Source organism: Mustela lutreola, chromosome 14, assembly GCF_030435805.1.
Source record: "Mustela lutreola isolate mMusLut2 chromosome 14, mMusLut2.pri, whole genome shotgun sequence".
Classification (NCBI taxonomy): Eukaryota; Metazoa; Chordata; class Mammalia; order Carnivora; family Mustelidae; genus Mustela; species Mustela lutreola.
Window position 1 is genome coordinate 47,301,435 of NC_081303.1, and position 21,628 is coordinate 47,323,062.

Consider the following 21,628-nt stretch of genomic DNA (forward strand, 5'->3'; position numbering starts at 1 on the left):
GGTTCTCCTCGGGCAGGGAGCTGGGTTGTTTGAAGGGACCACGAGGACCGCCAAAGTTCATCCCCCTAGAGCTTGTAGATGAAGGAATACGGGACCACGATCTGCTAAACCTACTAGAATGCAAGATCCTTAGGCCAGGACTCAGGGGGTTTGTGGTTGGCTTGCATGTCTGTGTCCACAGCCCCTAGCCTAGTGCCCAGGACATCCTGGGGGTCGATACAGGATGGAAATGGAGGGGAAAAGCAAGTCCGAGCTAACTCTCCCCCTCAATGCCTCTGAGTCTTCAAGGCCCCTCCCCTACCTCTGGAGAAGCAACACCCCTCCTCTGGGCCAGGCCCCCTCTTCCCATGTGCCCCTGAGCTCCAAACCCCACCAGCCCTTTCAGATCTTGCCCATCAGTGATGCACACATTGTCTGTTTCTCCGTGGGTGAAGGAAGCCAGTCTCCCCCTCTCCTAGCCTCCTCCCCTCCACCGGACCATCGGCCTCCCAGTTCTGGACTCTCTTCTCGGTCCTGCTGCCTTGGGAGCTATTCCGTTACCCCAGCCACCACTGTTCTCTAGAGAATGTGGGATTTCCGCTTGCGGCTCCCCGGCTCCACTATCATGCTCTTGCCCCATCAACTCCGCTGACACCGTTCCCTCTGTGGTCCCAAGGGCCTTGGAGCCCAATGGCCTGATTCCCCACCTCCAGGCTTATTCCTGCCACGTGGCCCTCCAGGCCGCCAGCAGCTCTGCGACAGGGTGAGCTGAGGCCACGTGCCTGCTGCTCAACATCCTGGGGAAGCGGGACTGCAGGCCAGCAGAGAGGAGCCAGAGAAGGGCGGGTGGGGGGAGCAGATTGACAGAGGAACGGGGAACAACCAGGCTGCCCCGGAGAAAAAGGAAGAAAAGCACGATGGTCCCGCTTTCCTCTCTAGCCCACCAGGACCCCAGCCTTGCTTTGTGTCCTGGCCTGGAATCTCCTGGAATTCAGGACTTGCTTATCTTGGACCTTCCTGTCACTTGAGCCACTATCAGTGGGTTACTGTTCCTCGTAAACCTAACAATCTTTCCAAGAGGACGTGATTTGTTTGCACAGGTGCCTAGGAGAGGTACCTGGGCGCCTGAATCACCAAAGGCCCCTGGAAAAAAATCCAGTAGGTTCTTGGCACTCGTGGACCATGTGAGGCTTTTACTAAGTGTTCTAAAGCAGGGATTTAATTCAGAGAAGCTGGGGACAGGCAGACAGGGAGAAAGGCCACTTTCGAGCAGCCACATCTTGACACAGCAGGGCTGCTCCCAGGCTGTCGTGGGTGCCCGGTCCTTGCAAACAGATACAGAGCTCCCTCCTCAAGCTAACGGTGGAAGGGAAGAGGAAACAAAGAGATGGTGCTTACCTGGCGTTATATGGGAAGCAGCGTAAGCTGAACACTGCTTGCAGCTTCAAACTGCAAGGAGAGCACGTCCTGTGTGGGGCCCCAAGGACACTAGGGCAGGAGAGCAGACCAGGCAGAGCCGTGGGTATATGGGTAGGGGGACCTGCTGTGCCTCCAGAGGATGCTCAGTGTCACCCACCCCCCCAAGAGTCCTCCCCTGCTCACTTAGCCACCCTGAAATCAGCATGCTGATTGTCCGCACACCTGTTCACCCACTGAAATCATCTTGGGCACATAGTTGTCTCCTTGTTGGGTGTCTATCCCCCTGCCAGGAATGAGGCCAAGTACTCTTTGATGTTGGGCAGTGTGGGGGTGGGGGAGGCATGAATTCAAAGGACAGGGAGTCGTGGGGTTATGTCTCCCCACACTCCACCCTGCAGCCTGTCCTTGAAGGTCACCCAGGGACGCTGTGTGGGCATGAAGTGTTTCAACACCCCAAGGAAGCAGCCGCCAGGACCTCTCAGACACGAGGCCCAAGGCAGCCCCCCTCAGTCCCCAACCAGGGCTCCATTCTAGAGGAGAGTTTCTGGGAGCCCCTCCCAAGAAAGGTCTATGTGAGGACGGTTCTACCAGCAGAACAAATTCACCTGCCAGGTAACTTGCCAAAGTTTAGAACATGCACATCCCAAAGTCCCAGGTCCTAGTTTGAACCCTGAGCTCCCAGCAGGTCCTTTGAGTTTCTGGGTAATTCTCATCACACCCCTCCCCCTGTCCCTGGTTTTGTCCTCAAATTCTGGAGGTAGAGCTCTTGAAGAGCTCCAGCCTTTGGGGGAATTAGTGGGGTATAGGGCGGGGCCTCCAAGTCTCACTCTCCCTAGCTCAGTGCAGGCACAGGACCAGCCACAAGAGACCCACCAGCTGTAGACGGGCCAGCCTGGGAAGTCTGTAGGTATGGGGCCCTGAGGGTCTTCTGTCTCCTGGACCAAAGGACCCAAGACTGGAGCCCTCACTCACACATAGGCTGGGACAAGGCTGGTAATCCCTAGCTGGCTATGTCAGCGCCCACAAGCTTGGGGAACTAAGGCCTGGTGACGCCCTGAAGGGTGGTGTTCTGAGAAACCCTGGGGTTTTCCAGGTATGGCCTGGGGACGGGGGACAAAGAGGAAGAGGGCAAGGTTCTGCACTTCTTCCCTGCTCCCCGGCTGGTTCTGCGTAAAACCCGAGCAATTAGGTAGAATTCTAATCCAGTTCAAATGGGGAAAAAATGTAGATATAGATATAGAGATGTGTGTGTGTGTAGTATGGAGTACATATGTGTAGATATCTGTATAGTAGAGACTACATAAATATCTGTAATATATATATATATATATACACATATGTGTATATATACATATGTGTACACACACATACATACATACTTTTTTTTAATTACAGCATTAAGGGGGTTGACAGGGCACCACACTGACTGAGCTTGGTCTGTCCTAGATTCTCAGAAAGCTCGGCATTTCCCAAGCTCACAGGGGCCACGACATCGGGGGAGGGGAGGAGGGGCTGTCGGGAGACCCTGCTTGGGGAAGTGTGGCGGCAAGCGTGGCACTGTCCGTGGCAGTTCGGCCCCCCCAGCTCCCCACCAAGTCATGATGCTGGATGGGGTGTCAGCCCACCTCAGTGTGAGGACAAGAGGGGGCTGCAGGGAGAATGACAAGTGACCCCCCCCCCACACACACACAATCCAGTCACAACAGTCCCCCTCACATCCTGTAGACAAACCCACTGGAAAGTAAATCCTCCAGCCAGGAATCCATTTTTAAGGTCTTATTGGTCACCTGAGAGTAAAGGAGTTTATCAGCTCTTTCCTGAGAACAGCTTTTCCAGAGAGGGGGCGAAGGGGTGCACAAAATGGCACCGAGTTCCTGGCCGGAGGAGCCGGCCAAGGAAGTGAGAGGCAGACAAAGCGGGGAGACGGGGCACACGGAAGACACAGGGCAGCTCCCGGACAGTCTCAGCAAGCTGGAGGCAGGCCCCAGGGACTGAGGTGCTCAGCTCCAGGCCTCAGTGAGGGAGAGACATCATAGGCATATTGGAAGCACCTGCTAGAAGCAGATCGCAGAGAGTTCCCGGGAGACAGCACCGCCCTGCCCCTGCAAGGGAGCAGGGCCTGGAAGCCACCTCCGGACAGGACATGGAGGCCACAGGGTGCTGACACTGGGTCCCAGGACCCACTGTGCCTGCCATGGGATGAGAAGGGGGCGGGGCACACCCACCCCCAGAAGCTAGACTGGGAAGGAGTTGGCTTGAGTCTCCCCAACACTCCTGGCCCCAGGTCCAGAGGCAGAGCGGGAGCAGGGGCGATGAGAAACAGGGATGCTGCTGGCAGCAGGGCCTGGCCTGAGGGAAGGCCCCCGAGATGCAGACTTGCGGGTGTGTCCTGGCCCGGTTCATCATACCTGTGGGGCAAAGGTCTGTCAGAAAAGGCGAGGAGGCTCCTAGGGCTGGGGGGAAAGGGGGTCTCCGGACAGGAAGGCATCCCCTGGCCCAAGGCCCACACCCACACTGGTCAGAAGTCCCAAACCTGCTTGTTGAAGGGGGCTGGGGCTTTGCAGAGCTGCGGGAAAGAGAAGCCAGGTCAGGGGTTCAACCAGTAATCTTGAGGTTGGGTCAACCCAGCCTGACAGCAGACCTGGGACATTCTGGGTACCAGGACTATGCAGTTGGAGGGGTGGCAGTGGGGGGCAGGGTCTCCCCAGGGCCAGGCCCTCTCTGCCCCTCACCTCGACATCCAGGGAGGAGTCTCCTTTCTTTCCCCACTGGGTCCTCTTAGGGGCCACTGACTCTTTCCGTGGATCCTGGTTGGGGACATCATAAGGGGAGGGGGGTGGAATAAGGCTGACTACAGAGGGGGTTAGGATCCCCAGGCCCCTCCCTTCCTGTGTGGGAAGACCCCAGACCCACCCCTCCTCTCTCCTGCCTCCTGGTGACAGGCTTAGCCCCCCCACTCCACATGGTCTCCCTTCCTGGAACGTCTCCATTTCCCTCAGGGCTGCCCCTTCTCTGACCCAGGTAATTCTAACACAAAAGGCCCACAGACCAAGATCTCAGGGAGGGACAATGTACCTGCAGGTCCTGATCTCCAGACTCCTGGGTCCTACTGATCCACAGGTTGAGCTTGGATGTCACAACCCCTGAGAGCCTCAAGTTTTCCTGAAAAGAGAGGCCTGCATCTCAGGGCCTGCGGCCTCCAGCAACACCAAGACATTTTCCAACACCCCGGCACAAGGACACCGTTCTGCCTCACTTTCATATCCACTCAGCAGGGCCACATATATCCGGGAAGGCCCCCACCCGCCGCCACCGCAGGGACCGCTGTGCGCCGCTAAGGAGACGGGCTCCTGAATGACAACTCGAGTCAACAGCGGGTTCTGCCGAAACACACATGGAAACACGGAGCTTTCTAGAATGGCCAGGGTCTGGTTCTGCATCCAGAGGCCTCAAGCCTAATCAGCCTAAAGATCCCTGGCTGGGCTCGAGCCCCTCACCTTCCGGCTGGAGGCTGGTTCTGCTCGGCTCTGGCCTACCAGCTCCTTCTCAAAGAGGTGGCGCTTGCTGGCTACACCCATGGGAGCCACAAAGAACTCAGTGCGGGACGAGCCAGGACACCTGACGGATTCCGATCTCTGGAAACAGAGAATACAGACGGCTGACCCTTGAAGGTGAGGCGCCCAGATCCCCACCCAGCAGGCCAGTCAGGTCCCGAGGTCCCTCCACAAGAGCCCTGCCCACCTGGATCGCTGTGTGGTATCGCTCCAGCTTCTCCCCTAACTTGACTGTGCCAGCGGGGAGCCTCATGCTGGCGCTGCGGGACGGGAGGGCAGGACAGATCAGACCAGTGACACCTCTGCCCTCAGCCTGCCCGGAGCCTGAGCACTGCCCACCCACCCTCTGGGCAAAGGGAAGACAGCCTCCCTCACTGAATGAGACTCCAGTGACTTGGCCGAGGTAGAAATCTACTAGAAAAGTCCAGGGACTTTCCTCACCTCCCTAGAAATAGCCCACTCAGCAGGACGCCCCCAGGACCAGAAGTATCGGCCATTCCTCGCTCGTCCTGTCACGGCCACCTCACACATGTCTCCTGGATCTCTGTCCCCACCTTCCCCCCCACTGCGACCACCCTCCCCCACTCCCTCTGCCTGCCACCCCAAGCTCTCCCCCTCCTGCCACCAGACCATCCCACCCACCTCAAACACAGCCCACCCTGTCCTTCTAGCTCCAACCTCCTGGGCCACAGGGCAGGGACCAAACTCCTTGGCACAGCATACAAGGCTCTCATGGTCTGGTCCCTGCCTCCCCTTCTGACACCAGCTTTCCCCCACCCCCACCCCGCTCTAACCCCTTTCTCCACGGGCATCTGTGCCAAGTGACCGGGTACCTCGGGCTTTTCCCCTCTGGGCCAGGCCCTCTGTTTCGAGTCCCACTCAGAAGTCGACTGCTCTGGGACGTGTCCTCTGCCTCCCGCAGGCTGGGCTGCTGCAGCCACTCCGGGAACACGTTCCTGTCCCTACACCACCCTGCTGGGGGCTCCTGCATGTTTACTGGTCCGATGTGAGCTGCCACATCTTATTTGTCTGTGGACCCCCTTGCTGCCACCATCACCCCAGGCCTCGGCCGGGACAGCCGGCCTCCGCCAATGTGTACGGGCAGGACACAGCACAAGTGCGTGTAATTCCTAATATATGAGGACAACTGCTTCTCAGACCCTGTTTCCGTTTCTTTTCTTCCAAACACAGTCCTTAAACGATTTGCATCAAAATTATGGGGCACAGGGATGTTCCGGGAACACGTGGATTCCCAGCTACCCCCTCCCCCGACATCAGGCCCGCTAAAGCAGGGGCTTCCCCTTCCCTGCACTCTTCATAGTCCCCCTCCTCCGAGGCTCTCCTCCCCCTCGCCACCCCAACTTCCTCTACCTTCGGAGCCCCACCCAAGCCTGCCTCCTCCAAGAAGCTCTCCCTGATCCCTTCCGTCCCCGTTCCATCTCCTTGGGCCTCCGTCACTTGTGTCAGTCTAAGCTCCTTGCAGGATCTGAAGCCCTGGCCAAGGACGGCACCTTCCCCTCAGATACCCCGTGGCCCCTGCCTGGGAAGACAGGCAGCAGGTGCTCAGCACACACAGGCTGAATGTGACCAGATCAGACAAAGCCAGAGTCACCAGGCCCCTGACCTGCGGGTTAAGGTTGTTTCTGAGTTGTCTTTCCTGGGGCTCATCTGAAAAAAAAAGGAAAGGCTTTGATGAGTGAGAATCCCAAGGAGGCCACGGCCCTCCAGAAGGGAAGGGCTCAGCTCTCCAAATACTTCCTCCTCCTCCTCCAACCCCCAACTAAACCTCCATTAAAGGCCTTCCTCTTGTCTGGGAGACACCTGCCCCCACCCACCAGACTGAGTCAGAAGCCCCTCCTGTGCCCCACCCCACCACCACCTCAACCATCTGTTTTCCCACCTGCCTCCCCACTGCCCATGAGCCCTGCCAGGCGGGGACCAGCCCTGATCAACACCAGGCCTCCAGCTTCCTCCCCAGGGCCTGGCACACATTGGGGCAACCGGTGAACCAAGGAACCGAGAGTAAATATCAGGTGAGATCAGAGTCTCCAGTTTGTACAACTTGTAGTACGAGAGCACAGGCAGAGCAGGGAACTCTCTGGTTCAGGAGAACCAGACTGTTCTCAGCCCCTACCCTATGCCAGCCTCCTGGGTGAGATCAGGAGCTGATGAAGGTGGGCTTGGGGGCCCCTGCCGCTGAACCCACCTGGTGCCCTCTTACTGCAGCTCTGGCCTTGCCCACTAGGTGGGGCTGCTCAGCCTCATCCACACCTGCCCCCTGGGTCATGAACCTGCTCTCCTTCAGTTAATCCAAGTCATCGGCTCTTGGCCACCCATGAGAATCCAAAACCCCTCTATCCAAAGGATCCACTCAGTATCTAACCTAAGGCCTGGATAATAAATGCCTATTTCCCTGGCTTGCCCTCCAGTGGACTGGAAACAAAGGCGCCCTGGGCTCTCACCCGAAAGGAGATGGTCCTGGGGCTGGAGCGTTTGAGGGAGCTGCTGTAGGTGGCCTGGGTGGGTGAGAGTGTGTCCAGCTCTTCCTCATTGCTTGGGATTTTCACCTGGATGGAGTGGGGGGAGTGTCACACAGGAGGTCTGGGTAGCCCAAAGCCCAAGCCGCCATGGGAACCCTGTGTGGCACGGCCCGGCCCAGGAGCTGCAGAAGGAAGCTGCCTCCTGCCCCTCCGCCTCGGCTGTGGGGCTGGTGAATACAGTTCTGTGGAACCAGGCCACCAGACAGATTTCCAGCAGAACTTCTGGAAGGACCTGAGGCTTCCCGAAAGGCTGCGGGGGTCCTGAAATCCAGGCCCTTGATGAGGACGGGGTGCAGGGTGGCAGGTGGTCCCTGCCCCACAGTTAATGCCCTTTTCAGCTGCCAGCCACCTGCCCTGTGCTAGTGTCTACTCTGACAGGGACCAGAAGCAGGCAGGGAGAAAGGAAACGGCCCAAGCCAGCCTCATGGTGAGAGGACAAGAAACAGCAAGGGAGCCAGAGACCACCTGGGGCAGGACGAGAGGGGCACGTGCAGGGCTGGGAGGGGCAGGGGCACTGCCAACCTGCAACGTGATGGGCGGGAGGCGGGAAGTCGCAGCCGGAGGGGCCGGCGCCCCCTGCTCCCTCAGCTTGGCGGAGGACGGGGGGGTCTTCTCGGGGAGGGCCTTTCCACTCTGCCCCGTGGTGGAGGTGGGCTGGCTTCCCCCAGAGGCCGGCTGCTCCCCTGCCTGAGGCTGCTGTGGGGCGGCCGCCCTCTCTGGGGCCAGCTTTGTCTCGGTGGCCAGGGTCTTCTCTGACACCAGAGACTTCTCGAAGAGCGATGCTTTCTCAGAAACTGTTCTCCTTTCTGAGTCTGATGTCTTCCTGGGGGCTGGCGGCTTCTCCGACACACTTGTTTTTTCTAGAATTGACTTCTTCTCTAAGACGGCTCTTTTCTCTGACACAGATGTTTTCTCAGGGCCCAAGGCCTTCCCTGAGATGGAGGTTTCCTCTGAGACCAGTCTCTTTCCAAGTACTAATGTCTTCCCTGGAGCGGGGGGCTTCTCTGAGACCGCAGGCTTCTCTGAGACCTCCTTCTTCCCACTTTCGGACTCCTGGGCTGCCGAGCTCTCTTCCTCCCTGGCCCAGGGGCCGCGCCGCTCCCGGCTCAGTCTCCGCGGAAGTGGTGGCTCCACCTCCTTCTTGGGCATGAGAGGCTGCTGCTTGGCCTGCCCTGGGCCAGAGCCGTCCCTTCCCTCCTCTGTCTCCTGCGGACTGGGGGCCCGCGCAGCCTCCGCCGCCTGCCGCCTCTGCCTCCGCTCCTGCCGGGTCCTGAGGAGGGCCTGGATGTCCTCATCCTCATCTTTGGAGGCTGAGGTTCGTGGCTTGGGCGCCTCTGCTTCCTCCACGCTTGGCAGTCTAGGCCAGAAGATGGGAGATGAGGTGGGAGGTAAGAATCAGATATCAGAGGTGGGAGAGACCTGGGGGTACCTGACCCAATGGAGAAGCTTCCAGGCCTGCCAGAGAGGGGGCGAGGAAAGAGAGCCCTGGCCTCCCCTACCCCCCAACTATTCCTTAAGTAAGGATGACTTTCACCTGCCTTACATATGGGGTTTCCAGGAAGTCATCTGAACAAAGCACACCATGCTTTCAAAAACAATTGATGGGGGCTCCTGGGTGGCTCGGTGGGTTAAAGCCTCTGCCTTCAGCTCAGGTCATGATCTCAGGGTCCTGGGATCAACATCGGGTTCTCTGCTCAGTGGGGAGCCTGCTTCCTCCTCTCTCTCTCTCTCTCTGTCTGCCCCTCTGCCTACTTGTGATCTCTCTCTGTCGAATAATAAATAAATAAAATCTTTTTAATAAATAAATAAATAAATAAAGCCTCTGCCTTCGGCTCAGGTCATGATCCCAGGGTCCTGGGATCGAGCCCCGCATCGGGCTCTCTGCTTAGCAGGGAGCCTGCTTCCTCCTCTCTCTCTCTCTGCCTGCTTCTCTGCCTACTTGTGATCTCTGTCAAATAAATAAATAAAATCTTAAAAAAAAAAAAAAGTTGATAAACCTCTATAAGGTCCAACTATTCTGTATTCAGACTCAATCAACAAACACGGAACAACTTCTTTATAGGTGTGAGGCCCCATACTGGGTCTTGGAGCTCAAACGGAATACAAACGGTCTTCGCCCCTTAGGGCTGAGATCAAGACCAGAGACTGGTCAAAGGTCACCCAGATAATGAGCAATGGAACTGGGGAGTAGAACCCAGAGCTTCCGGCAGGCCATCCTGCACTCCTGGTAGTCACGTGGTGGCCATGGCTCTGGCGCAACCCGGGGCGTGACCCGGTTGTCCCTTTCCTCGGGGACCCAAGGAAACAAAAGCAACATGAGGAGACCGTCCAAAAGGTATCCAGCCCTTGGCCTTCAGCCAATGGAGCTCCTTTTCCTCCCTCACCTTCCTGCCCTCCGTGTGGTTTAGGGCAAAGTCAATTCACTGGGCCTCAGCTTCCCAATGTGCAAGCCAGGCTTGGTGGGCGGAATGAGATTCCTTCCCTGTGAGTGCCCACCACCGCCCCGGCACACGGGGAACTTGCTGTCCCCCACAGTCCTACAATCCAGACGGTGAGAGTCGCCCCCATGTCCCTCCCCTCAGAGCCAATCATGGAGGGTCAGGGGGACAGGGAGGCAGGTTGGGGGGTGGAAAGGGATAAGCCATAGAGCCTGAGAGAGCCAGAGGAAAAGTTGACCCCGCCACTCCCTGGGTAAGCCATCTCAGCAAGTGGCCTGTGTATCTAACATGGCTTTGTGGCATTTCTGCAGCTGTAAAATTGGATAATGAGGCCTCTGGCTCAGAGACACTGGAAGAATTGATTCTGTCCAGCAAAGCATCAGAGACGGTATGAACCCACAGACGGGGTTCTGCTTCCAAGGAGGCTGGAGCCTGGTGCACGGAGCACAGTCTGGGGAGGGAGAGGACCTGGGAGCTTATCTTCAGACCCTAGGTCACGTTCACCAGGCAGGCCAAACCTGCCATACGTGGTCTGTCGGGGGCAGCTACATCCATTCTGGTCCCCTGGGACAGGGAACTGGCGCCTCCCACCACTGCCGTCCCTGACCCGAGCACCTCCGGGCAGCAGGCGTGTCTCCATTCTGGGCGGGCTTGGGAGCCTCTTCGTCCGTGGTGGAGCTCAGGTTCCGGTGTCGCCGCCGGCGCTCCCGCTCCTGCTCCTCCTCATCCTCGAGGGTCCACTGCCTGGCCAGGCTGCGGGGCAGGGAGTGGGGGACAATCAGTGCAGCCCAGGCCAGACCCCTGGACCCCTGGACCCACAGATCCCCAGTCCCAAGCCAGACCCCTGCAGCACTGGGGCAAGACCGCAAACACCCACTCGGCCTGGGCTGTGTGTGGGGGCTATGGGACACTGGAACCGGCACGTGCTATAAGAGACACGAGCATCCCCAAGACCTGATACAAAGAACAGACTCTAAAATATCTCGTTTATAATCCTGCATATTGATCACACGTTAAAATGATCATGTTTGTGATATAATGGGGAAACGAGATATGTTATTAAAACTGATCACCTGTTTCTTTTTACTTTCTTAGTATGTCGTCTATAGAAAAACTGACAACTTTAGATGCGCCTGGGTGGCTCGGTCAGTTAAGTGTCTGCCTTTGGTTCAGGTCATGATCCCACGGTCCTGGGATGGGTGCCCCACATCAGGCTCCCTGCGTAGTGGGGACCCTGCTTCTCCTTCTGCCTCTGACGCTCCCCCCATTTGTGCTTTCCTTCTTTCCTTCTTGCAAATAAATAAAATCTTTTTTTTTTAATGGACTATTTTAGGGGCACCTGGGTGGCTCAGTGGGTTGGGCCTCTGCCTTTGGCTCAGGTCATGATCCCAGGGTCCTGGGATTGAGCCCCACATCGGGCTCCCCACTTAGTGGGGAGCCTGCTTCCCCCTCTCTCTCTGCCTGCCTCTCTGCCTACTTGTGATCTCTGTCAAATAAATAAATAAATAAAATCTTTTTTTTTAAAAAAAAGGACTATTTATTTTTTTTTTTTTTAAAGATTTTATTTATTTACTTGAGAGAGAGACCGTGAGAGAGAGCATGAACGAGGAGAAGGTCAGAGAGAGAAGCAGACTCCCCATGGAGCTGGGAGTCCGATGCGGGACTCGATCCCGGGACTCCAAGATCATGACCTGAGCTGAAGGCAGTCGTCCAACCAACTGAGCCACCCAGGCGTCCCTAAAAAAGGACTATTTTAAATGTGGTTCGCATCTGTGGTTCACATTACATGCGTACTAAATTTCAGCTAAAGGTACCGAAAGGATTTGGATTGGACCAGGTCTTCTCATCCCACGCATCACTAACATCTCAGCCAGGTAACTCCGTGTGCGGGGGCTGTGCTGGATTATAGGGGTTGAACAGCACCCCGACCCCTACCCTCGATGTCTCAGTACGAGCCCCCCAAGCTGTGACAATCAAAAATGTCTCCTCATTTTGCCATGTCCCTCGGACGGGGGAGGTGGGGTGGCAGACACCAAAACCACTTCCAAGGACAACCACTGGGTTAGACCTGACTCTAGAATCCAGAGTGGGAATGCGGGGCCTCCCTCTCTGGGGGTGGCTACAAACATGAGAGGATGGGCATGGTTCTGTCTGAAGGAGATGGATACGCTTGACAAGTTCCTTTCTCTTTTTGGATTCTTAGATAACAGCCATCAATGGACAAGCACAGAAAAACCCGAGTTTCCCAGCAACCTATGGTTTCTCAGCTGTTCAGAGTTGGGAAGCCCCACAAACAAGACCAGTTACACCTAGAAAAGATTCCAGTATCGGCCTCCCTTCTCGGGAGCTCTTTGAGTCTCTCTCACATCCTAGAACCAGCTTTCACTTGTCAGGGAGCAGGGGGACTCTGTACACTCTACTTTGGGTTCCTGTCCCCCCTCCCCACTATCACTCTGCATTCACAGGACCAGTCAGGCACTCTCACAACCAGTCACCCCCTTACCCATCTCCTTCCTCACTTGCTATCTATCCACCCAGCCACCTGTCTATCCAAACACCCGTCAACTCAGTCGCCCCTCATTTCCCTGTCTAATCATCTTTTATCTTTAATTTTTTTTTAAAGATTTATTTATTTGAGAGAGACTGCAAACAAGCAAGGAGGGGGAAAGACAAAAGGGGAGGGAGAGGGCCAAGCGGACTCTATACTGAGCAGGGAGCCCAACTCGGGGCTCAAGCCCAGGACCCTGAGATCATGACCTGAGCTGAAACCAGAGTCAAGACGTTCAACCGACTGAGCCGCGCAGGCACTCCCCACCAATCACCTTAAGCCCTGCCCTGCCATCCTCCCACCCCCCTCACTGCCAGCCCACCCCACCTTCATCCACCCAACCTTCCATCCCAACCAAAGACCAAATACATCATTGCTGAGCAACAGCAATGGACCAGCAAGTCAGGAACGGGGGCGGCGGGGGCAGGGGGGGGGCGGTTCACAGAACAAGGCAGAGTCCCTGCCCTAAAGATACCTCTATCTACCGAGAAACAAAAGCATGTCCCCCAATAAGTCCCTCAACCAAAGCACAGACATTGCTCTGCAGGAGAGGGAATGATTACTGTAAACCAAAATTATCCAGAAAGTCTCACAGACAAGACTGACCCTGGGCTGGATCCTGGAGCGTGAACAGGATTTTAATGGAGGTGACAGGGGGCTGGGGAGGAACTGGCAAGCCCGGCAGGAGGGAGGGCCCGGCCAAGCCTGAGGACAGAGGTGAGGGGTTTGTTGGGCAGGAGGACGTGCTTCACGCAGCACCCCAGGACAAGGTCTGGGCTGGGAATAGCACAATGGGAGAGTCAGCAGAGCAAGCCCTCTCTGGAGCTTTCCTGGGACTCTCCCTACCTGGAGCCCTCCAGAAAGGCAGTGTCTGGAAAAGGCCTCGTCCCTCCCAGAGTTGCTGTTTAAGGCCTTCCCTCTGCCACGTCAGGTGTCAAACCTGCTCTCCCAGCCTGTCCTGTGGCCCAGCCCCAGTCCTCCTGCGCCTCTCCCCCTCCTGCGGGGTATCGCCCGCAACCAAGCCTCAAGTTAAGGAACAGACATGTTTCTGAAAAAAAAAAATCATCATGCAAACCCATGAATTCCACAAACAGAAGTGCATATGAAATGCATCTCTGGAGCCTCCCAGGAAAGGTTCTCCAGGCAGCCTCTCATAAGGAATCCTACTCCACCGCCCTTGTGGACATCCCTGGCTTTCCTCTTCGAAGTTTTCCTTCTGTAAATGTAGAGGATACACCACACAATGGCTCCAATCTGTTTTTCTAAGCCCAACATCACGTTGATCCAGCCTTCACCAAACAAATATTTTTTTGAGCACCGACTACATGCCAGACATAGTCCCAGGGATGGGGGTGCAGCAGAGGAGGCCGGCAGGCTCTTCCCCACAACCTCCATCCCCAGGAGCACCGAGTGCAGGGGTCAAGGGGTGGGGTCAGTGAGCCAGGAAATGAGCGCCTGAACCAAACAATGTCAGGAAGTGACACGAGGACAACAGAACCAGGTAAGGGGTAACGTGAGAGAAGGTGACGGGGAGGGGAGGCCTCTCTGAGAGCTCTGAGGAGCTGGATCTGGTGGCAGGGTGTCCTGGGAGGAGGGCACAGCACGGGTAAAGCACTGGGTGTGACAGCTGGGTGTTCAGGGCAAGGAGGAGCCAGAGCCCCAGAGAGGCCCACAGAGAGCTTAGACATCGAGGAGAAGCCAGAGGAAAGAGCCTCATGGACCAGGGAAAGGATCTGGGTTTTATTCAAGTGAGCCAGAGAGCCACCGGATAGCTTTACATGGAGGAGTGACATGATAGAATTTGTTACTATTATTATTTAATCTCTCTGGCCACTGATGGAAGAAGAATTGAGGGTGGCAGGGGGAGAGGGATACAGGGGTCCCTGTTAGGAGGCTCCTGCCATGGCCCAGGTGAGAGCTTTGCTGGCCTGAACTGTGGGGGTGACACAGAGAAGGAAAGAGGGATGGACTGGGGACACATCTTGAAGATACGGCCAAGAGGACTTGCAGATGGGCTGGATGTGGATGAAGGCAGAGACTAAGAGAAGAAAGAAGGAAAACTCCTAGATTTTTGGCCTGAGCAATTCCTGGTGCTGTTCGTGAAATGGGAAAGATGGTGGGGAGGGAGGCAGTTTGAGGAGATGTCAGCTGTCAAGGGTGGGGGGTGTCCCTTTCTGGCTGTTCAGGGTGAGAGAGGGCATAGGTGCAAAGGAGACCAAGACCCTGAGCCAGGGAGACCGGAGGAAAGCCAGGGCAGAGTGTGAACCTGGAGGGAGGAATGAGGTCCTGTCCAAGGCCACTTGGGCGAGGCGGGTGGGGGAGAAACCAACACAGAGTAGTGAGCACAGAGGTGCTGGTCCCCAGGAGCTCGAGGGCTGGGGCCAGAGCCAGGCTGGACTAGCAAAGGAAGAACAGTGGAAGGAGGAACCGGTGAGGACCAACAGGTCTTTGGAGGAAGAAAAGCAAATGAAACGGGACATAGCCACAGTGCAATGTGGACTCAAGGAATGGTTTTTTAATTGAGGTATAATTTATACACAATAGACACATATCAAGTTTTGTTTTCTTTTTAAAGTTGGGCAAATGGGGGCGCCTGGGTGGCTCAGTGGGTTAAGCCTCTGCCTTCAGCTCAGGTCATGATCCCAGGGTCCTGGGATGGAGCCCAGCATCGGGCTCTCTGCTCCACAGGGACCCTGCTTCCCCCTCTCTCTCTGTCTACCTTTCTGCCTGCTTGTGATCTCTGTCTGTCAAATAAATAAATAAACAAAATCTTTTCTTAAATAAAATCTTTAAATTAATTAATTACTTCTGTGGTCAAGGCTAATGAGGCTCTGACCAGAGCCCTTCTCCATCACACCTGGAAATAAACACCAGCTTCTACTGGCTCCCATCTGAGGCCATGTTTTCAGCTCTCCTTCTCTGGACTTACTCTCGCCCCAGATGTCCAGTTTGGGGCCAGCTCTTGCCCTCCGGAGTTGAGAGATCCATCCACTGGAGAAAGGGCCCCCACAAAGCCGGAAGCTCCTCTCTCCTGGCCACACCCCGCTGGGCTGGGCTGGAGCCTCCAGGATTCCTCGGTCCTGAGCAACCCCGTTCCCACACACACTCCTCTCAGCCCTGGGGGGGAAGCAGCTTATTTGTTTATCTCCAGGGTGGCCATATATGGAGAGTGATCTGCCAGAGCCTGGTCTCCTCAGAAATGACTCACCCCCCATCCCACTTGCTCCCCTGGCCAGCCCTAGACCTAAGACTGGAGGTGAGACCAAGGTGTCCCTGCTGGCCTACCAGCTTTATGCCAGGACCCCACAGTTCACTCCCCAGCTCTTCCAGAATCATGGGGCTGCCTTCAACCCCTAGCAGAACATGAATCACTCACCTCCACCACCTTGACCACCACCACACCGGGGGGGGGGGGGGGGGGGGAGATTACTGCTGATAACTCTTGCTTATAAGATGAGGAAATGAACTGAACTGGGAGCAGGGGGCAAGGGTCAGTCTCCAGGAGGGACCTCAGCAGGTGCAGCTGTTGAAACCCCAATAATAAATATATGATAGAGGCACCTGGGTGGCTCAGTGGGTTAAAGCCTCTGCCTTCAGCTCAGGTCATGATCCCACTCTGGGATCGAGCCCCACATCGGGCTCTCTGCTCAGCAGGGAGCCTGCTTCCTTCTCTCTCTCTGCCTGCCTCTCTGCCTACTTGTGATCTCTGTCTATCAGATAAATAAATAAAATCTTAAAAATAAATAAATATATGATAAGTAAGGGCGTTAGAACGGTGCTTAACATTCAGTAGCACACAAGTATTTGTTGCATGTGGTAAATAATAATACGTCAATAAAGAAAGGAATCAAGAAGTGACAGTACTAACACCTAAGTGCTTACTATAATGCTAGGCCCCATTCTAAGTACTTTATAAATAACATGGACATTAAACCTCATAACGACCCCGTGAGGTAAGGTAGTGTTACCCCCATTGCACTAATGAGAAAATGGAAGGTCACTGGGGTGAACAACTTTCCCAAGATAGCACAACTAATCAAAAGCAAAAAGTGAGATTCCATCCCAGATCAGCTTCTCAAAAGCCCATACCCTTAACCACAATACCAGATGCCAGAAAAGAGGTCCAAGGAGGGCTGCCCCTAAGCCAGAGTGAGGCCCCACCTTTGCCACAGCGGGTCAGTGTACCTTCAGAGGAAGGCACAGAGGAGCCTGGGAGGGCCTCTGACCACGTGGGATTCCCCAGACCAGGGCAAGCCAAAACTTACGGTGCAGCCTGGGAGAGCAGAGGTTTGGGGAAGCCTGTGGCCCACACACTGACCAGAACCAGGCCCAGAATGGAATCTGGGTCCCACCACCTGGGGTGGGACCAGCTGAGGCCATAGCCCTAGGCAGCCACCCCACCACTCCCTCCTTCCTGACAACCCCTTCCTCCACCTCCTGGCCTTCATCCGGGGACAACATCCCTCTCTTCGCCTCCATGTTGGGCCCCTATCCTCCTCAGTACTGCACTCACGCCGCTGCTATCAGCGGCTGAACAGAGAGACGTTAGATCTAAGGAAGAACCTCCCTGCAGGAGACCTCAAACCAAGCTCTGAAAAACAGATCAAGGCTCTGCTACTCTGGTTAAAGTAGGGAAAGGGTGGGAAGGTGGCCCCAGAAACATCAGTGGAACCCTGGGCCTCAAGGAGCAGGACTGGCAACTCTTTGAAGTAAAGAGCAGACGGGAGCTTGAAAGGCTATATGACTTTGGGCCAGTCTTCAACCCCTCTGGAAAACAGGTCTCGGGCTGCCCTTCTACACAAGGAAGGGTCACCATGCAGAGTCACTGAAGTCCCCTTCAGCCCCAATGGGCTAGGGAGAGGTGTCCGGGGAGGACGGAGAGCCAAGCTGGGAGGTGGGAGGGCTGCTCCAGGCCCAGGCCGGGAAATGATTAACCACGGGCGGGCGGCTCAGTCCCAGGCACTCTCAGACCCACCCCTCACCCCCTGCAGACAGGCCCAGCCCAGCCTCACCCGTCACCCAGCCAGCCCAGCAGCGAGGAAAGGACAAGGCCACTGAGCAAGGCACCCTGCCAGCCAGCTCACCACCGCCCCGTCCCAGGGCTGGAGCCTCCGTATGTCTACTATACTATGCCAAGGATGGATGGCAGGCTGGCCCTCCGCTCCCACTTGGACCCTGCCTGGAGCCACAGCGGTCACATCCTCATCACAGTCCTCCCCAGCCTGGGAGACTCGGTTGACAGTGACTCACAGTCCTTTCCCTCCTGCCCGCTGAGGCTTGTTGTTCAACCGGGGAGCAGAGCGGGAGCGGTCCCCTGCTCCAGGTGCCTCCTCAGAAGGACTGTTGGCAGCAGCTGTGTCTGCCCACGGGGCTCTGCGAGGGCTGGGGCCGGCAGGGAGGGCAGGCCAGGGGCTCCAGTGGCAGGACTGGTTCCCCAGGGTGTGCCTGGCACTTACCCTGGACATCCCGTGGGAACGCGGCCCCACCCCAGCAGCCCCATGTCCATCTAAGCAGTGGACAAGCTAAGACCAGACCCTGCTCCCATTTTTAAAGCTCCCGTGCTCTAGCCGCCCACCCACCACACACACACACCCTATACGTATCCAGGCACGCTCTCAGACACAAAACCACACACATCCCACCAGCCAGTGAGCTCCTGCCGAAGGAGTGTGTGGTTTGCATTTTTCACCCAATACACTATACGGAGGTCTTCAATAAACATTCACACCAAAAGTACTCAGACTTCTACGGCCCAAATTCAGCAACATAAGCATCTACCCACACAGACGTCTCCACACCACATGAGCCATAAACATGCGCCCCCACACGTACACCTGCACGCACCCATGCAAGCACACGTCCGCAGGCACAGATATGCCCACAGCTAGGAGCAAAGACACTCCCACATCAACCCCCATGCACAATGGCCCACGTGCAGAGTCCAAGGTCTGGACCCCCAAACCCCACCCTCAGCACAGACCTACCCTGGGGTGTGTCCAACCTCTGGGGCAGCCTAGGTTCTTTCTCCCAGGGCACTGAGTTCCTTCCATTCTCAGGGCTTACCTTATCCCCTCTCTAGAGCCCTTGCCCCCCCCCACATGGGGGGTTACTAGGCAACGGTGCTTCAGAGCAATGGGAGGTCCTGAGGGTCTGAGGAGGTGGACCCCCCCAGCCCTGGAAAGGATGGGCCTGAGACTCTAGAGAAGCTCTAGAGCCCTTCTGGAGGGAGGGGAAGGAGAAACTAGAACACTGGCGAATGCCTAAAAACCACATTCATGGGGAAGGCCTGGGTAAGGTGCTGGTCTGCCCCTGCAGAGAGAATCCAGCTCAGAGCTACTACGCGGGCCTCAGTTTCTTCAAAAGGCAAGATGGGTGCGGATGGCAGGGACCGTGGGGGATGAGACCAAGACGCTGGTGTGAACACTTCCAAGGGGAGGTGCAGGGTATCTCCAAGAGGAGTCACCAGGGGTCACCGGCCACAGTGAGGGGTGCTGCCTCCAGGACAACCCCCCAACATCCCAGTCTTATCCAACCCTGACAGGATGTCCAGCGGACAGGGATAAGATACCCAGTGTCCTGACCCTCTGACAGACCAGCCAACAAAAAACAAAAAACAAAAAAGGACTGAAGCACAAAAGGGGACAGCAACTATCTTGAAGTCACCGAGTACAGACACCACCCCAAAACGCCACACTCAGAATCTGAGCCTCATGAGTGAGAAAAGGATCTGTTGCCCAGTGGTCTCTATTCACTGATCCCATTCTTCTGATCCTCCAAAGAGAGTGCTGTCCCCACCCCTTGGCCCCAAGAGGGGCTGAGGGACACCTCCCCAGAGGCCGGCTCTCCTAGTTCTTACCAGAGAAAGTGGCAGCGGGGGGAGGCTTGGCGGTAACTCTTGAACACCTCCCCAGTCCCCTCAAATGTCCCTGCCACCCCACATGGGGTCATGGGGGGGGGGGCTCTCCCGGCCGGGGACCAGCCTCCCCCAAGCACCCTGTGTGTGGCCTCAGTTCCGGAGGGGAGGAAAGGAAACCTAGGGGGAGCGAGAACCCCCACCCCCCCGCCCCGAGCCCTGTCACCTAAGAGTTCCCCAGTTCGGCCCCAATGGCTGCCCGCCCCCCCCCCACCGCACGCACCCCCGGTTCGGCGTCCCGACTTGAGGAGCTGCAGGAGCAGCAGGACCCAGGCTCGGAGCCCGGCTCCGGGAGCGGAAGGGGGCCGACGCCGCGGCAGCAGAGAGGAGCCGGGCGCGGCTGCCGGGCGGGCCACGGTGCTCACCTGGACAGCGCGGACCAGTCCTTCCTGCCGCCAGCCATGCCGCCGCCGAGCCCGCGGCCGCCGTGTGCGCGTGCAGGGCCGGGCGGCCGCCGCCTCACCTGCGCGCCCCTCCCCCGCCGCCCGGCCCAGGTAAGGTCACATGGCCGCTTATCTCAGCCCGCCCGGCCCGCCGCGCTCGCACCCGCCGCCCCGAGCGGCCTCCGGGCTGTGGGCGGCCCGCGCCCAGCCGCATTGATCTCCGCCCCGGGCGGCCCCTACTGAGAGCCCGGGAGCGCCGGCTAGCTGTCGGGCAGGCCCCCGGACGGACCGACGGACTCCCGGGCCTGCGCGGGGTCGATCGGCCGCCGGCGGCGAGGGAGGGGGACTTCCTGCTCAGAACCAGTTGGACCAGCTCCGCGCTGGGCCGCCTCCTCTCGCCTGGGGCCGGCCGGAGTGCCGGGAGGGGGGCGGCGGGCGGGGACCCGAAGATCGGGGTCGGGCTGAGCTCGCTGCGGGTAAAGCGACTTAGCCCGGAGTAACCCAAGAGCGGAAGCCGAGCGGGAGAGTGGGAGCAGGTACCGTCATCTGGGGTCCGGGGCGTCGAGCGCCTCCCACCCTGCAGCCCCCAGCCCGGCCCGCCGCCCCGAAGAGGCCCCAGGAGAGGAGCCGGGTAGTGCTTTCTCTGTGCCGCAGACAAAACTACAAAACGCGCCCCCGTGCAAAGCCAGCCTCTCCCTAGATGAGAGCCTTAGATGAAGGTCAGCAAACACTCGAGTGCCCATAGTTCTGAAAACACAGCGATGTGGAAGGCACTGTCCAGGTTTTGAGGACGCTGATTTTTGGGCAGGCGCGGTAGGCTCTGTAACAGGGCAGGGGAAGCTCAGCTTTTCCCCTGGAAGGAATGAGCACGCATAACCGGGACTGAATTCTGAAGGCCTCTCAGGCAACACCAGCACCACCTGGCTCCCTTCACGTGTGCAGCTGGGCTGGTGGGGACCAGGGGCTTTCTACCCAGGAACCAATCTCAGATGGGCTGAGAGACGGCCAGTGCATTGAGTGCAGAGAATCTTATCTCCCCGGATGGACCAGAACTGCAAGGTCAGCAGCAGCAGTTCCTGCTCTGAGAGGGATAAGATGCAGCCCCAGGCACCGGGAGGAGGAGAAGGAGGGGAGACAGAACTGCTCGCACTCTGGCCTTGCTCCCCAGCCTGGCCTCCCTTTGGCACTGATGCAGGACTGATGGTCTCCAGGGTGCCCTCCAGCTCCCAGAGCTCACAGGAATGAGCAAGCCCCCTGCTGAGCAGAAGCCTGGAAACACAGACACCCAGCAAAGGATCTCCTTCCCCAAAAGGCCCCCTCCTCCAGGGAGCCTTTCTTCTTGGCCTAGGCCATGAGAAGTGAGATTTAAGGAATGAGGGCTGGACTGGGAGCCTGAAGATGTGGCTTTGAGTTCGGATTCTGCCATTTAGGTGCCATATGACTTGGGACAAATCACTTTTGTTTCCTCATCTATGTAGTGGAAATAATGATACTTTGCTTCCTTCCAGACTGTGGGAATCAAATGAGTCAATCATTGAGTGTTGGCAGCACTGGGGTGAGCAGTGTCAAAGTTGACAAGGGCCCCAGAAAGTTTTTTGTTTCATTTTGGTTTTTTAAGATTTTATTTATTCATTTGACAGAGAGAGAGAAAGCACAACACAAGGGAGTAGTAGGTAGAGGGAGAGGGAGCCTGTCTCCCTGGGGACCTAGGGAATGCTCTTTCCAAGGTTTGTCGGTAGAGGCACCTCAACTTAGGAAGAAAAATACTCCTACTAGTCACGTGATGCCTGGTCCTTCTAGGGACACTTCCTGAAGCCAGGGGACAGTACAAGCAGCTCTAAGTCCAAAATCTGG

At 57.0% G+C, this 21,628-nt stretch overlaps 1 protein-coding gene across 3 annotated transcripts; it reads right to left on the bottom strand.

Moving 5' to 3' along the window:
- Positions 1 to 3,159: 3,159 nt before the first annotated feature.
- LAD1 (ladinin 1) lies at positions 3,160 to 20,093 on the bottom strand. Of its 3 annotated transcripts, none has more exons than XM_059145546.1 (10): positions 19,757 to 20,090; positions 10,546 to 10,683; positions 8,015 to 8,849; positions 7,415 to 7,519; positions 6,577 to 6,620; positions 5,140 to 5,212; positions 4,896 to 5,033; positions 4,474 to 4,560; positions 4,131 to 4,205; positions 3,160 to 3,806 (listed from the first exon to the last, which is right to left on the bottom strand). In XM_059145546.1, the coding sequence occupies exons 1-10, from the start codon at positions 19,792 to 19,794 to the stop codon at positions 3,801 to 3,803; spliced, it is 1,539 nt and encodes a 512-aa protein (XP_059001529.1). In that variant the 5' UTR covers positions 19,795 to 20,090; the 3' UTR covers positions 3,160 to 3,800. The 3 variants fall into 3 exon arrangements, with proteins under 3 accessions (XP_059001529.1, XP_059001530.1, XP_059001528.1); XM_059145545.1 differs by lacking the exon at positions 3,160 to 3,806 and adding an exon at positions 3,845 to 3,964 and having other exon boundaries at positions 19,757 to 20,093; XM_059145547.1 differs by lacking the exon at positions 4,131 to 4,205 and having other exon boundaries at positions 19,757 to 20,092.
- Between the last annotated feature and the right edge of the window lie 1,535 nt (positions 20,094 to 21,628).

Bases quoted from the DNA above. Each gene is read 5' to 3' on its own strand.
- LAD1 (XM_059145545.1), bottom strand. From the start codon at position 19,794: ATGGCTGGCGGCAGGAAGGACTGGTCCGCGCTGTCCAG. The intron at 10,684-19,756 runs GTGAGCACCGTG...CCTGCCCCGCAG, and splicing joins GACTGGTCCGCGCTGTCCAG to CCTGGCCAGGCAGTGGACCC. The intron at 8,850-10,545 runs GTGCTCGGGTCA...CTTCTGGCCTAG, and splicing joins GACACGCCTGCTGCCCGGAG to ACTGCCAAGCGTGGAGGAAG.